At 38.7% G+C, this 15,613-nt stretch overlaps 1 protein-coding gene across 8 annotated transcripts in view; it reads right to left on the reverse strand.

Annotated features, from left to right (window-relative positions):
* Nucleotides 1-1,471: 1,471 nt before the first annotated feature.
* Nucleotides 1,472-15,613, reverse strand: part of LOC135497863 (poly(rC)-binding protein 3-like) — a 210,199-nt gene continuing 196,057 nt past the window's right edge. For 7 of the 8 annotated variants that reach the window (XM_064787842.1, XM_064787835.1, XM_064787836.1 and 4 more), the window contains one exon: nucleotides 1,472-13,505. In XM_064787842.1, the coding sequence (XP_064643912.1) occupies nucleotides 13,208-13,505 (298 nt within the window). In that variant the 3' untranslated portion in view covers nucleotides 1,472-13,207. The remainder of the gene's footprint in view (nucleotides 13,506-15,613) is intronic. The other variant, XM_064787843.1, reaches the window with a different exon arrangement.

Raw genomic sequence — 15,613 nt, forward strand, 5'->3', positions numbered from 1 at the left:
TCCTTACCCTTAAGAAAAAGGTGTCTGAAACACGTCACAATGGTGAATTGGGTCGGTGAAATATTTTATCTTTGGAACAGGTTGTGCAATTGTCTCTCTATGGCAATACTTTGAGAACTGGCTGTGTCACTGGTCTTCATGGGAATACTCTGAGAACTGCTTGTGTCATTGGTCTCTCTATGGGAATACTTTGAGAACTGGTTGTGTCATTGGTCTCTATGGGAATACTTTGAGAACTGGCTGTGTCATTGGTCTCTCTATGGGAATATCTTGAGAACTGGTTGTGTCATTGGTCTCTCTATGGCAATACCTTGAGAACTGGTTGTGTCATTGGTCTCTATGGGAATATCTTGATAACTGGTTGTGTCATTGGTCTCTATGGGAATATCTTGAGAACTGGCTGTGTCACTGGTCTCTCTAGGGGAATACCTTGAGGACTGGTTGTGTCATTGGTCTCTCTATGGGAATACTTTGAGAACTGGCTGTGTCACTGGTCTCTCGAGGGGAATATCTTGATAACTGGTTGTGTCATTGGTCTCTCTAGCGGAATATCTTGAGAACTGGCTGTGTCACTGGTCCCTATGGGAATACTCTGAGAACTGGTTTTGGCATTGGTATCTCTATGGGAATACTTTGAGAACTGGTTCTGTCATTGGTCTCTCTATGGGAATACTTTGTGAACTGGCTATGTCATTGGTCTCTCTATGGGAATATCTTGAGAACTGGTTGTGTCATTGGTCTCTCGATGGCAATACCTTGAGAACTGGTAGTGTCATTGGTCTCTATGGGAATATCTTGAGAACTGGTTGTGTCATTGGTCTCTATGGGAATATCTTGATAACTGGTTGTGTCATTGGTCTCTATGGGAATATCTTGAGAACTGGCTGTGTCATTGGTCTCTCTATGGGAATACTTTGAGAACAGGCTGTGTCACTGGTCTCTATGGGAATATCTTGAGAACTGGCTGTGTCATTGGTCTCTCTATGGGAATACTTTGAGAACTGGCTGTGTCATTGGTCTCTATGGGAATACTTTGAAAACTGGTTGTGTCATTGGTCTCTATGGGAATATCTTGAGAACTGGTTGTGTCATTGGTCTCTCTATGGCAATACCTTGAGAACTGGTTGTGTCATTGGTCTCTATGGGAATATCTTGAGAACTGGTTGTGTCATTGGTCTCTATGGGAATAACTGGCTGTGTCACTGGTCTCTCTAGGGGAATTCTTTGAAAACTGGCTGTGTCATTGGTCTCTCTATGGGAATACCTTGAGAACTGGTCGTGTCACTGGTCTCTATGGCAATACTTTGTGAACTGGCTGTGTCATTATAGGCCTCTATGGAAATATATGACGGGAGCCATTCTTAACACTTGCACAGCAGTTGGCCTCAGTCTTTACTCCTCAGCCATTGCTCCTGAGAAACAGTTAGGAGTTCTACGGATTATGAAGTGAGAAAAAAAGACAAAGACAATGTTTATCCCAGCAAATGAAATCTTATTGAAATGACTAGTCTCACCAAAATTTGAAACAGAACAATTGACTCCAATACCATGTTGAGTAATACAAGACCATAGGCTTTTGAAGACATAACGTGGTCTTTGTTGACGACCACTATATTTCCTGTAGACAAATGGGTGTTAATCCATGACCACATGCGCTGATGTACATGAGACATGTAGCTACAAGTGAGAGTATTTATCACCAGGAGAATGAAATCACAAGGTACCCCATGATAAAATCCTGTATTGGTCAAGTCGTAAAGGATCATTGGTATCATTAAGGACATTTTTACCAAGCTGCCGGCTGTCCAGTCACCTTCAATTCCCAATATTGAATAACATATCAAATGGGCAAAGAAGCAGTTTTGCTGTGAAATAATTATTTGAAAAGTTTTGCACCTTGCCCACACGATGGACAGAAACAGAAAAAATATTCTCGGCAAAAGTATAATGCATGTTGTATATCTGAGAACATGGTCATCAACACCCCACAGACGAATTGATGCAAAACAATATTTCTGTATTTTTTTCTGTCATGTGCATGTAGCTTTAGACTTCCGGTGTAAGCAACTTTCTGTGAGTGTCAAATACCTCCTCACGTAAGCATGGTAAGAGGCCTCCAATTCCTGGTAATAAATTGCCATCACTTGTAGCAACCGACAGGCTCCTAGGTACTCACACAAATACGACACAAACGGACCAGTTAATATTTGTATGCAATAATCAATTAATAATAAAGTTGTTAATTAAAATTATACACAACAGATTTAGAAATGTTTCTGTACATAAGTTTTCTCTCAATTTAAAGAGTAAAATTCAAAACATTTTTACTTCAAGTTACTTGAGTCAGCAAACCAGTACATATAATAATGCGTATGTCAAGTTAGCCCAGTTGACGGTCATGAAATGTTCTTCCGATATCTCAAGGAAAAATCCTGAGACAGCTACATGCTTTTTTCTCACTTCGCAGGTTTAATACTTTCTGGAAAAATAATCCCCTCATTTCAGATAGGTCGATTGGTACTTGCCGCCAATGCAGGAAGGTAAATATGAGGACACAAAATCTGATTATGTTCTCTCGGACTCATGCTCTCAAAGCCGCACGTCAGTCTTAAAGTGAGCGGCCAAGAGTGACTTCCAATGAAAACATTTTCTGAACACTCATCTTTTGGCCTTTAACACATGATAATGCTTTCATCAGGTGAAGTTAAAAGAATTAGATTTACCATTGTGGATTTGGACTTGACCTTCAAATGAACAAACATTATGACAAAAATCGGAAAACATATCCACAGATTGTAATGACAGAGACCAATGAAGGAAGCAATGATTTACGGGAAGCATCGTTGTCATGGGAACACCGTAACCATGTTAACTAGTAGTTACCATGGCAACAGAGGTCAGCATGTTGTTTAGTTATGAATTAATCTCCAGTCTTCTGTATAATACTGTAAAAGAAAATGGCAAAAACGTACCAGAAAAATATCAAACACGTCAATGTCATTTTACAAGATGCCTGTAACCCATTCATCTTTGGGTCCCCAGACCCACTTCCAAACAGCTCAATGTCATCCTCCCAAACCAGAACCTTGAAGTCTGAAATAGTTATACGTTTGTGAACTATCCTGAGCCCCTAGATAATTGAGCGACAGGCAGAAGGGTCGGCGAATTCAGCAGTGTTTTTTTTCATGTGCTTCCTACAGAAATGACACAATACATAACAATCTACATGGCCAATATTTCACAGATTCTTTGGCCGTTTTTCAAACGTAAGACAATAAGACAGTATTCCACGGCGTAGGATGACCTACTCCAACTTGAATGAGTTTGCCATTGAGAATTTATACAGGTTCTTTTTGAAACAGGTATCACCATCAAAACTGAAACACTGCCTTGAGAATGGAAATTAAAAGAGATAAGAAACACCACATTTGGTGATATGAGTTTTCGAATCATAGATATGGTCAAGCATAGAATCTACATGTCTGAAGGAGCCATCTACACTATAGAATATACTCATGAAATTGAGGTATTTATCATCAGTATATACAGTATATTTCCACGGAAAAATCATCTTATCACAGATCACACTAGGGTTAATATCTACGTGAGAAGACAGCGCCCTATCGTAGAATTTCAGTGGACTAAGGGATCAAGTCACACAAGGGAGGAGTGGGAGCTGCCTTTTGGGAAATAACACATGTTTAAGAGGTAAAAGGGGATTTCGCACAAGCAGTGCTCTTTTCTTCTATAATTTTTAATCGGCTTCTCATTGACTGCTCAAAAGTCCAGGGCAGCTTGGTTAGCTAGATTTGGCCAAATAAACATGTTGACAATAGGGCCAGCAATAGGATTCCTTCCAGAAACTCACGAATGACTTGATCATGCATCAACTGCTCAATAAATACTGATCGGAGCAGTGGTAGGGCTATTGTACTGCTCCAACGAAATTCGCCCAATGATTGCAATTAGAGGAGTTGTGGCTATCGGGGAAACTATGGGGTATTTCTCTCATGGTACTTGCCTGAGTATAAAACTCTTCAAAATTAACCTTGCACCCCTATAATCAATGGTACAAGTAGTTCCACCGAACCGACTGGGTCAGTCTATTCAGCTTTGCAGGGGAGCAAGGTTCACTTTTACTTCTGTTTATCACACCAGCTTTACCCATTTAGCATTCGCTCATAAACGACACATATACATATATCTGCAAGTTGTATCCCATTCGCCAGAAATCACAACCACAAAATAAATAAGCAAGAATCACAATTTTAAAAAAATTATCGTAATTGAATTATAACTAATTATAATTATTTCCTCGATCCTTGAAATTTCTCTCCTATTTGGTACCTTCAGACATGAAAAATTTATGCATTTTAGATGCAGGGTTAACTTATGGCTAAATTTCCATTGACAATAAAACAATTTTTAGAGATAGGTCACCAATATTTGTTCGGAAACAAAAGAAATATCATGTCTAATAGATTTCACACAGAGAACATTTATTGCAAGATTATGGATATTAATGAATTGCCCTTGAAATCTCTTACAGAGAAATAAACTTTAATGATGAAGTTGAATAAATAATGACTGAATTAAAGAGCCTCTGTCATGAATCAACACAACTTAAGTACAAAGTGAAATCTGCTGAAAACACAAAATATGCCGATTCAATTCAATCCAAGCTGGTAAAGATTTGTGTACATCTGTGTATGTATAACTTTAGGATATGTACAACAAAGTTAGGCCAGCTCAGCATGAACTCATCGAACTAGTTACATGTACAAAGTTGCTAACACGAACTCTGTACAGTATATTTAATTACATAATCAAGATCAACCGTATTAAATACATCTTAGTGTTTGAAATACAACAACCCCGGCAACAGCCCAGTTCTACGCTGTCACACACTGACTGGTAGCAAGCGAGAGTTTGTACAGCAAATCAAAGCTATCCACCAACTGAAAATGTAATGCACACAAAGTCACAGAAATGCGATGTTAGTCGCGTTAAACATAGCTTCATAAAGTGGGACCATAGGCAGGAGCAGTGGGGTTAAATTGGCCATCTTCAGGTGACTAATATGCACAGTAAGGGTGCTAGATCATGTTTGATTCATCACTAAATATATTCCTCGTACAAGGGTGAATAGTTTTGACGTACTTTGAGTGGGAGAGACCCCTTTTGGCAACTTTGTGTAACTCTATCTTGCCTGCCCAGCTGCTGCCATAGAGTCCAATTATAAAGGGGCCCATAAAACTTGTTGATGGAGATGCATGGGTTAAAAAGACTCTTCAAAAAACTTCAGACATGAGTATTTCCCCAGAAGTGGGCAAACATTAATTTGTGATATTTTTATGATGTTCCCTAAATGGACGACTATCACCCATTGACTGTACAACAATTTTATACCAGAGGAAGAGCTGGATGAGTATGTAAGTTCAATTGTGGCAAGGTAAAGATAGGCAAGACTGTAGGAAGAGGTGCGTGGTTGGGGCGCCATCTTCGTGTTATAACTAGGACACGTAGAACTAGACAGCTCAACCAAGTCACATTTGGAGGAAATCGATCTCTGGAGCACGATTTAGTACAATTTTCAGAAAAACAGATTTCTTGGCGCTTATATTGCGGAACTATTTACTATTAGTTATTGGTAAGAGCACTAACATGGGTCTACCTAAGTAGGATTATATGAAACAGGGCTTGGTCCGAAATATGTCAGTTTCTCTCAAAACAAACCCTCCCACCCTGAGTAACTAGGAATGTCACCATGACCTTTCAAGGACACATCCATCTTGAGTGTTTACTTTTTAAAAATCCACCGCATCCAGAAAACGGTACCTCTGTTTCTTCCGTCATATAAAATGGGCCTAAACCTCCCATTCAATTTGTCATGGCTCATTTCAAATCTTCTTGAGGCGTTGGCAAGATTCAAGTGTCCTCTCAATTGCCCAGCAATTTCATAACCAATGTGCGTTAAGATGATATCACAACTCGTATAATATAATCTGTTCAAATCCCTCAACATATCTTGGAAGCTTTAAATAAATCTATACTAAAATTGTCAAAGATAATGACCAAAAATACTAATACAGGGCTGAATATAATGAAAGTTAGTTATAGACCAATCAAATACAGCGCGACCCAAAAAAACACCAACAACCATACTTCAACCACACAGAGACCCAAATTACCAGCACAAGCAGATAAAAAATCTTCCCAGAAGATAAATTCCACCAAGATAACTTGATTCAGTTCAGCACTTTTAGCCAGAGCTACTTTTGCGAGGAGGGGACCTGAGCTTTAAGAAAAAATTGAATTTAACATCTGCAAAATTACTTCCAACTCTGCTTTATTGACCCTAAAGCTGGAACTACTCAATTGAATTGAGATGTCTAAGTCTCGTTCTCTTCAAGAAGGATTCTCCATCCTCCTGAAAAGGTGGTTCGGGTCTTTGGGTGGTGAAAGTGTGGACACTCGTTTTTTGGCCCACCCTATATATGATTAACATCAGCAATCACTAATTACAATAATTACCATCCGATGAAACGTATTTTCATCTATACCACAAGCAAATATTGAAATTAGGTATAATTGATGCTGATGTTTATTAAATGAATATCACTTATCAAGAAATGCTCAGGTGTGACAGCGTAGGCAATTTTATTCATTCACAAACAAACAAAATAGTGAAAAGACACAAAGTTTTTCAACACACAATGATTCATAATGCCAATATCCATCACCCCTATATGACCAAAATGGGTCTTTTCTATCATCAGAATTTGGAGGAGTCCACTTCAGTAGAAATGGAAGGATTTCACCTTTTTATAACCCAACCAATGTATTGACCTATATTACCTTTTTTCTTGATGTAACTTTCAAGGATGCATAAACTGTACCTTTGCTGAAATGTTGAGTACATCAGTTTAGAGTCTTATACAGCTGAGTAAAGCTAACTTTGAGCCCATAGAATTTTGAGTACTGTAATAGTTTTGGGAACAGACTTCAGTGTCCTATTCTATACAAGTTTGTGTTCTGCATCCTTGAGTAAAATTGGGTACAATCCAAGCAAACTCCAGAACCAAAGGTGTGAAGATTTTACAAATAACCTAGCATCTAGCATAATTCTCACTAACCTTTGGAAAAACTTCCAGAGTAAAATTGGGCCTCATGGCACTGTTATGAAACCTTTTGTAAATATCTAAGTTTGAATTGGTCAATCTGTGAGTTTGAGGATTTCAATTTTGTTTTTGAAAATGAGTTCAACAGGAAAATATCAAAATATTTAGGCCTATTAATCTTTTTTGATAATTGATATGTAACAATATGTTGATTAGAGCAAAATCTATGACCAAGGCCTAACTGTCTTGGCCTCTGTCTGATGGACATGCCTCAAACAACTTACGGTAATGGTCACACAGTATTATTCATTAAATTTTCACACCATTGTTTGAGTTGTCTGAAGAATATGAAAAACTTATAACATATGACATCATCCTGTTAGCTCTGACCTGATTGGCTGACGTGCCCCCGGCAGATGCCGTCAAATTGGCAATACAATCTGGATGAAACCAGAACAGTGCAGCCGATACAGCTGCACTGAATTCTATCAAGATCGAGATCACTCAGACTGCCTCAGGAGTAAAGTGTTCTTTCTTTGTCTAAATTTCTATAAGTACATGTCATTTACATAAATTTTTAGTTGTGATCTTTCATCAAAAGCACCAAATACAAATTGATCTATCAAACTTTTAAATAGAAGAACTTAAAGACCATCTAGAGAGCATTAAAACTACATGTAAATAAAACATTAAGTACTGGCTGCCACATAAACATATTTTTTCATACGAACCTGTTGAAAAGCATTCCTTTTCTTTCAAGGTCATAGCCATAGCAAACATGCTTTCTCAGCAACCACGTGACCCAGTTACTAGGAACCAAGAGTTTTCCTTTTGACAAGCACAGAAATTTTCTTTTTTTGTTAAAACTGCATAGCAACGATCAATTGCCTTGGTAACTAAGAGTAGAAATGATTTTTTTCCTAGAAACCTGCATAGCAACCCTGTGTCGCCCTGGTAACCTATAATAGAAATTAATTTTCCTTGGTAACCTGCATAGCAACCATTGCCGTGGTAACCAAGAGCAAGCCAGCCAAACACACATCAAAGTCTATATAAAATTTGACAAAGCCCATGGTCTAGTAATGATAAATAAATTAACCACCATTATGTGATCATGTTGCACAAACTTTCTCATAAAATAACAAATGATATTCTTTATTTCTGCGGCGCTTTACTAGCGGATGCCCATTCCACAAACTTCAGTTGATATCCTAGAAAGAGCATAGAAACATACAGGTAAGAAAATAAGTCTTCACAAATTGTCAAAAGAAATATTAAAAGCCTTTGCATTGATTATATCATTGTCACAAATATAGAGAATTCAGGAAGTATCACGTCGAGAAGAACCTCAACTTGAGAAATCAGCATATCGTAAATTCTTAAAATCTTAATTCAGGGCAATGTAGCAGTTTTTTCTTTAATCATCACCAGATGACTTCACTCTTAAAGTGAGGTGATCTTTTCCAATTACTAGCAAGTCAAGGATCTTTATTTAGGAGCGCTTTCCCATTCTAGTATCTGTGACCTTGACGAAACCAAAAAAGTGCTGGGAGAAGATACAACATGCAGAGATCATGTGACTTTATATCAAAATGGTGACCGTCAACACTGGACAAGACTCAAATAATGATATTAGAAAACACTTCACAGGTAATATTTTTAAAGACAACATTAGAATCTGATGGATATGTCTGATACAGCCAGTCCCATAGCTTAGTTTACTGGGATACTAATTATCCTTTTTTTGTGACACTAATTATACTTCTGTCCAAGAATGTAGCACATCGCACATCGCTCCTTCTGACTGTTTTGACACAATATGGCTTGTTACGCTCCAGCCAAATACAGGAAAGTACTGAAGCGGTCTGTCAAGGAAGAATTAGACGCAGACCATGTTCAAGACAACAAGTCTCTTAAGATTCAGAAAGAACTTGAAACATTGGATCACTCACTGCAAGTAATAATGGATTCATCACTTTAAAGGAGGACGTCTGACACAGAAAACGTATGTCACACTTATCAGCAACGAGCATGCTTCATTTTATGAGAAAATTGGCAAGAATCTACAGATCACATGACTGTCACATGACCTCTGCCACAACATGAAAGTCAACAAACACACGTATGATTTGACTAGTTCATTATAATAATCATATAATTTCATTTCAAAAATATCTTTATCTTAATTTTGGCCATTTGGCGCATACGATTCTCTATAATAACATTCTATTATAATATCAATAATTAATAATAATCTTAACGACGTGTCAATCAAAGTACCAATTAAATTAAGAATCAATCCGAGTAATTATTCTAATATCTGCCTCCTACAAATGTACAAGAACTAAACGCACAGAAATTAAAATACTACGTAATCGACAAAACAACAGACAGGGAATGTAAACTGATGACAACCTCATCCCCAGGACCAATGTGTCTATCTTTCGGCTGAACTCAGCACCACTGTATGAAAACCTGGGGACAAGGTCTAAAAGGGTCAGATCAACCTTGGCATACACATCAATCCCGGTAATGAGGTTGCAATTTAAACCCCTGATCATGTGACTTTATAATTATAACTTCAGAAATACAACAGCTCCCTCTTGTAGCAGAAACGTGAACAACACACAAAACTTGTATTTTATGAAATACACTTTTTTCTCTGGTTTTTTACTACAAGAGAAAGCTGCACACAGTACATAGGCATTCACTGTACACTATCTCAAACGACACTGTCACAGAAATGAAAGGAAGACTGAACATTTTGCTGGGACCCAATTCTCTGTTAAAGGGACAACTCAGGGGATTTAAGTGACAAGGAGGGTAACACCTCTGTTTACTGCCAAATGGCGCCACACGAAGCACTACCATAAAGCACTATTAATGATTAAAAGGCGGTTTTGGCCATGGCTGTGAATTTTAGGTAAGCCTACAGTTACTCTCCAAACAAGTGCACTGTTTATTTCAGTTTTGTGATTTTTCAAGCATTCTGTCTAAAAAGTCACGGCCAAACTGGGTGCCGTTTTCGAATGAAAAACCAACAAATCTCATCCCCAAGTTGTCCCTTTAAAATAGCAATGCGGTGTCGTTCCACTTGAAGCAACATTTTCCAAAGTCTCAGTCTTCTTCATTTCTGCCCAGAAAAAACTGAAACCTACATTTAGAGCTAACATGAAATCTGAACGAACCATAAATATATTAATACCAGCAGTTTTTCAAAAGAGGGTGCTGTATACTATCTAGCTATACACGATATGGCAGCAAAACGATAGCACGCGTGGCTCGGCCACAAATACCAGAATAAATGCTAACAAGCAGAATTTTCATAGCAAATTCCAAAACCAGATTTTTAAATCACCAAACGAATAAATAATCCTGCCCAAATATGTTAGTAATATATCCCCCATTTATCAAACAGAAGCTAAACTCATGTTTATCATATGTTCCATGGTAAAAAATGATAATGGAGTTTTGGCCAGTGGGATTGTGCAAGCATTTTGGATATTTTTTTGTGGCATTACCACAAAATAGGTCAATTATTGTCTGAAATCTTTTTTTAGTTACATCCCTTAATGGGGTACTCAGTTCGTCATTAGGTGGCCCAGGAAAATAGGAATGCCTTTATATACATTGCCTTGGTGCAGCTACTATGCATGCAAATTTGCTGAAACTTGGTATGTATCTTATTTGTATATCTGTTGCCACAATGGCTATGCTGAAATTTGTATTTAGTATGTATTGAAGCAATTGGAAATCTTCCAAATCAATTACAAATTTCAAATTCTTAGCAAACGACGGATGAAGTGGACAGAATATCTCACCGGCCCACATTTACATCTCCATGACAACATTTACATCTGAAATCAGCAGTTTAAGGTGATCTTCATCAGGATTTAGAGACATACCATAAGGATGACATTTCAGAGACAATTTTCGAAAAGGTGCAACGCTGACGTACCAAATGGGTAGAAACTGTGTTACACTGAGGTACCAAACACACTGACATAATTAGAGGTACCTAAAAGGGTGACAATGAAAGCCCAAAGTTCCAGCAGTCGTTGACATCAAACAGTGTGGCAACACATCGAATGTTTGGTTCAATAGGTGGACACACCAAACACCATTTTTCACCACAGAAGTGAAATAAAGACACTGGTCGCGATTTCACCAAAACAGGCCCAGCCGGACGAGGATAAGCGACAACTTTGGTGGAGGGGTTGGAACAACTGACGATCAATGCACAACAACAACTAGACACTCATTCAGGTAACGCCCCACAAGACCAATTCTCCATGGATGAATTTGCCACTCCCAAGCTCCACACCAAGTTTCATAAAATAAATGGTAATTTTCTTGCCACCCCAACGTTTTATAACTGTAACTATAAAGAGTGATATTACGTGTTGTAAAACTGCTGCAGTTTTTGAACAATGCATGAAAATTCTGCCAGAAAGCACCCTCTTCGTAATTCCAAACAATAATGCCGATTCCATCCAATGCTTGCCAAAACCACCAGTGTATCCATGCACCGAGTAGCATACAAATGTATACCGGTGCCGAGGCCAACCAAACTGGGGTCGATTTCACCTCAGGCCAGCTAAGTACATGTATAACATGGTGCTTTTGGCTAAGGTAGGGTAGCAATCAACATGGAGTAGTCATCCTAAACAGCACCCGGCATCAGCAATCCAGTAATGTTGAAAGTATTCAAAATAAAATTTTGCAGTCAGAAACGAAATAACTGGGCTATTTAATACATTTCCTGCACATTTCTTGACACTTGGGCGAAAGATAAGGGAGATAAGTGTCTAAAATCACTATAGTCCAGTCAGTTGAAAGCCTGATCATTTCCTCCGAGCTGAATCCATGATGGCCGTTGCAGGGCTGGTGGATGCTGGTAATTTTAGGCCACAACTCTCTTATCTTACAACAAAATGTCCAATGGCCTGTTTGTTTTTGACAATTTCATTTAGACGACTTTAAACCTTGATAGTGCTGGTGGACACTGTTTAGGGTGACCTACTTTGAGAGCTAATACTTTGCTCATAACTAAGTGACAATGGAGCATATGTCTAAATGTCCACGTTTAAGTAGATATGTTTAAGTCTTGTATATTTTTACGACTCCACAAAATATAGATTTCTTTGGCCAGAGTCGCATTCTTTTCATTGTTAAACAAAATTCTGATATGCTCCTACATATTCTCAAAAACGTAATTAATCATTAATAATGAATATTAGTAATCAATCATTATCACTTGAAATCGGTAATTAATCGCTATTTGGCAATTAATCACTTGTTGGTGACTAATCATAATTCCTAGCAATCAACCACCAGCTACCAAACTAATAATAATGAATTGCTAAATCCTTATTAATTATAACTATTACAATAACTGGAGAAGACTATAGCTCTCCTAGACAATGCATTTTCCAAATTTGAGTAATTTTTCAAATACTTATAATATAATATATAATATAATATATTGACTTTTGAGATCGGCTTAAGAAATGGAAAATTGAATCAACAGTATTTAGGACGTATCTCATTCCGAGACACACTTTATGATCACCCCTACCGACACCACCTGACCAAGGGTCAAGGTCAGTCCAGCCGATCGTGATGTTCAACTCCTCCCGATCAAGACACTATACAGGGCGGCCCCATTATCATTTGTCTCTTTCAAAAGCACACATTTTAGATATCACAGAATAATCGGAGTTTCATTGGCTTTGACCAGGTGGCACCTGTAAGGGTTCAATCAATGTCATGATTGGCGTGTGCTAATGGCACATTCCCGAAATGAAAATGCATTGTGTTATACATGTATGATACGTGTCCATACACAATATACATACAGGTACATGTATGAAATATGGAAACACACACTGTTTTATGGTTTTGGTCTTTCAAATCGACTGTTATTGACATTGCGGCTGCGTCATTTGCAGCAAATGCCAACAATGCAAATTTTCCAAGTTTGACAGCACATGTCGTCGTAACGTAGACGTCACAGCAATGCAATGTCATTTCAGAACGACCAGAGACACAATGGCGAGACTATGTTAAAATGCTTCCACACGACCTCAGTATGGCGCAAACTTTTGTCTTGGGTCAGTTTTCTTGGAACTGATAGCAGCCCCGTTCTGCTGAACAACTAATCCTGGTCTCATTTTCTGCGTTAGTTTTTGGTTGGAGTTGGCGTCGAATAAGCCCATGTTTAATCCGAGCAACGCCTGTGGAAACGGCTTCATCAACTGCTGCAATGGAATGGCCAGGGAGGCAGGGTTCTGAGCAGGGGTCAAGGTCGTAGAAGTGGGAGTAGTGTTTACGTTTGCGGCGTTTGCGGGATTGGCGAGGGCCAGACTCTTATGTAACTCCATGCTGTGAGAAAGAAACAGGATGGGTACAAGATTAGACAAAATGCATGAGACGAGACGAGACAAGCACCAAAGAGCCAGGTCTCCTAGCAACTGGCCCTAGCAACCAGGGCGTGTTTAAAATTCACAACAAAATGGTCACCATAGCTACCAAGTTACTGCATAGCAACGCAGGAATTTCACATAATCAACGCAGCCGAGCGGCTTCACGTGGGAGATGTTGCTAATAGCAGTAATCTTGTTGCTATGGTTCATCGTGGTTGCTAGGTGCAGTTGCCGGGTGATGATCTATGTTAGTAAATACCTCTATGGAAACATGATGGGATGTAGGCGGTGAGGTTTCCATAGAAACACCAGGAATACAACATCAACACAAGTGATTTTTGTCCAAATTGTAGAAATACCCATATATTTTTTTTAAATACAAATTTGATAAGAAAGAAACTGACAAGTTACTTTTAAAAATTGCCAAAATACATTTTCTTTAACCCACAGCTTAAAGTACATAACGTTGTACAAGCTGACGAGTGAATATTTGTCTCCAATGAGTTCCTTGGTGATGTTGCCCCCTAGCTAATTCACAAGTTCACTCACCTATGTTACAATAGCCCAAAGAAAAATATCAGGAAAGTATAAAACTCCTCCTGTCGCCCAAAGCCCACTACATTGGCCACGTTAGCTACTCTCACTGCATTCTGTTCCAATGTCATTGGTATTGGCACTTCAAAGTTGTTTGCTATGGAGCTTTCATTTTTCAAGGTCACCAGAGAAGATATTACAAGGTCGTGACAGATCTAGCACGAAATCCAAGGTCAATCAACTGATGTTTTGAAATTTCAAGGTCACCAGGTGCTCATTCTTCAAGACCTATGATTAGTTTTTTGTTGCGTGGCCAGTAAAACGAACTGGGCAACAGCAACAACTGCCTGGTTTTTGACTTTACCATGGACACCACCATTTTGACTAGAACTTGAAATCCGAAAGCAATCAGAACTCTTTTAAAACAAAGTGATTGCCAATTTCAAGGGAGGCTGTCTAATCCTTGTATTGCAGAAAAACAGACTCCCATCCTTGCAATTGACATTCATTTCATTTTGAATGAGTTCTAATTGCTTTACGTTTCAAGTTCTAGTCAAAATGGTGGTGCCCGAGGCTTGTAACTATCCAATGATTATTTCAACTTCTGCAAGAAAAACCTCACTCTCAATTCAGTACTTGATATTGGGTTCGAAATTAGCCCAGTTAATTGCATACAACACCAATCTGAGGACACGAGAACTCTGAAAACGGGAAGCACCATATACTGGGAATCTGATATACAGGGTGTCTCAAAGTATAAACATGGCCAATGACAGGGTTTTGAACACACAGGAGACATACAATACAGGAACCATGGGTTTGCTCCACGACTTTGTGATTGGGAAGGTCCCCTGTCAACACTTCTTGAAAATCATATCACCGCCAGCGTCACTAAGCCAGTTAGGTCATACTATTAAAAGGACGCACCAGTACTAGCTCTTAGTATACTTTATGATTGCACTTAATTGAATTTATCCTAACCAGAGAGTGAGCATGTGAATAGTACATGTGCCTATCTACGTTCCCTAGGTGCTATGTTCCCCAATTCAAAGAAGGTTCTATCTTCCCCAGGCTCACCAAGGCTGCCTCACTGACAGGGGACTCCGGACATCACAATACCTCACATTTGCCAGCAAGTGAAGTGGTGACAGGACGAGAGCAAGGATAACACAAGATGTCATCAAACCCAAACTGATTCCACAGGAGGCTCATTTGTTACGAAAATATAACTATTACTTTGGGTGCATTTCAAATTTGTTCAAAATTTTAAGCTTCCCATCTTGATTTCCCGTCATGAAGACACCCACTACCAAGCAGTCGAGTGGCTTTTTGCCATACGCGGGTGAGTGTCCAAGGAAACAGAAGAAAAGAGAGCGTTATATTAGAAATTGAAGTTTGAAATGCACCCAAGTTGAAATGAAAAACCATCAACACCCCTAGTCCCACCATGGCTTCTGTCCCTCTTCCCTTCACCAAAATGCATCACCAAGTGTCAGGTTCAGCATCCTCGATAATGGATGTTGCATTTTGGAA

Source organism: Lineus longissimus, chromosome 13 (genome assembly GCF_910592395.1).
Source record: "Lineus longissimus chromosome 13, tnLinLong1.2, whole genome shotgun sequence".
NCBI lineage: Eukaryota > Metazoa > Nemertea > Pilidiophora > Heteronemertea > Lineidae > Lineus > Lineus longissimus.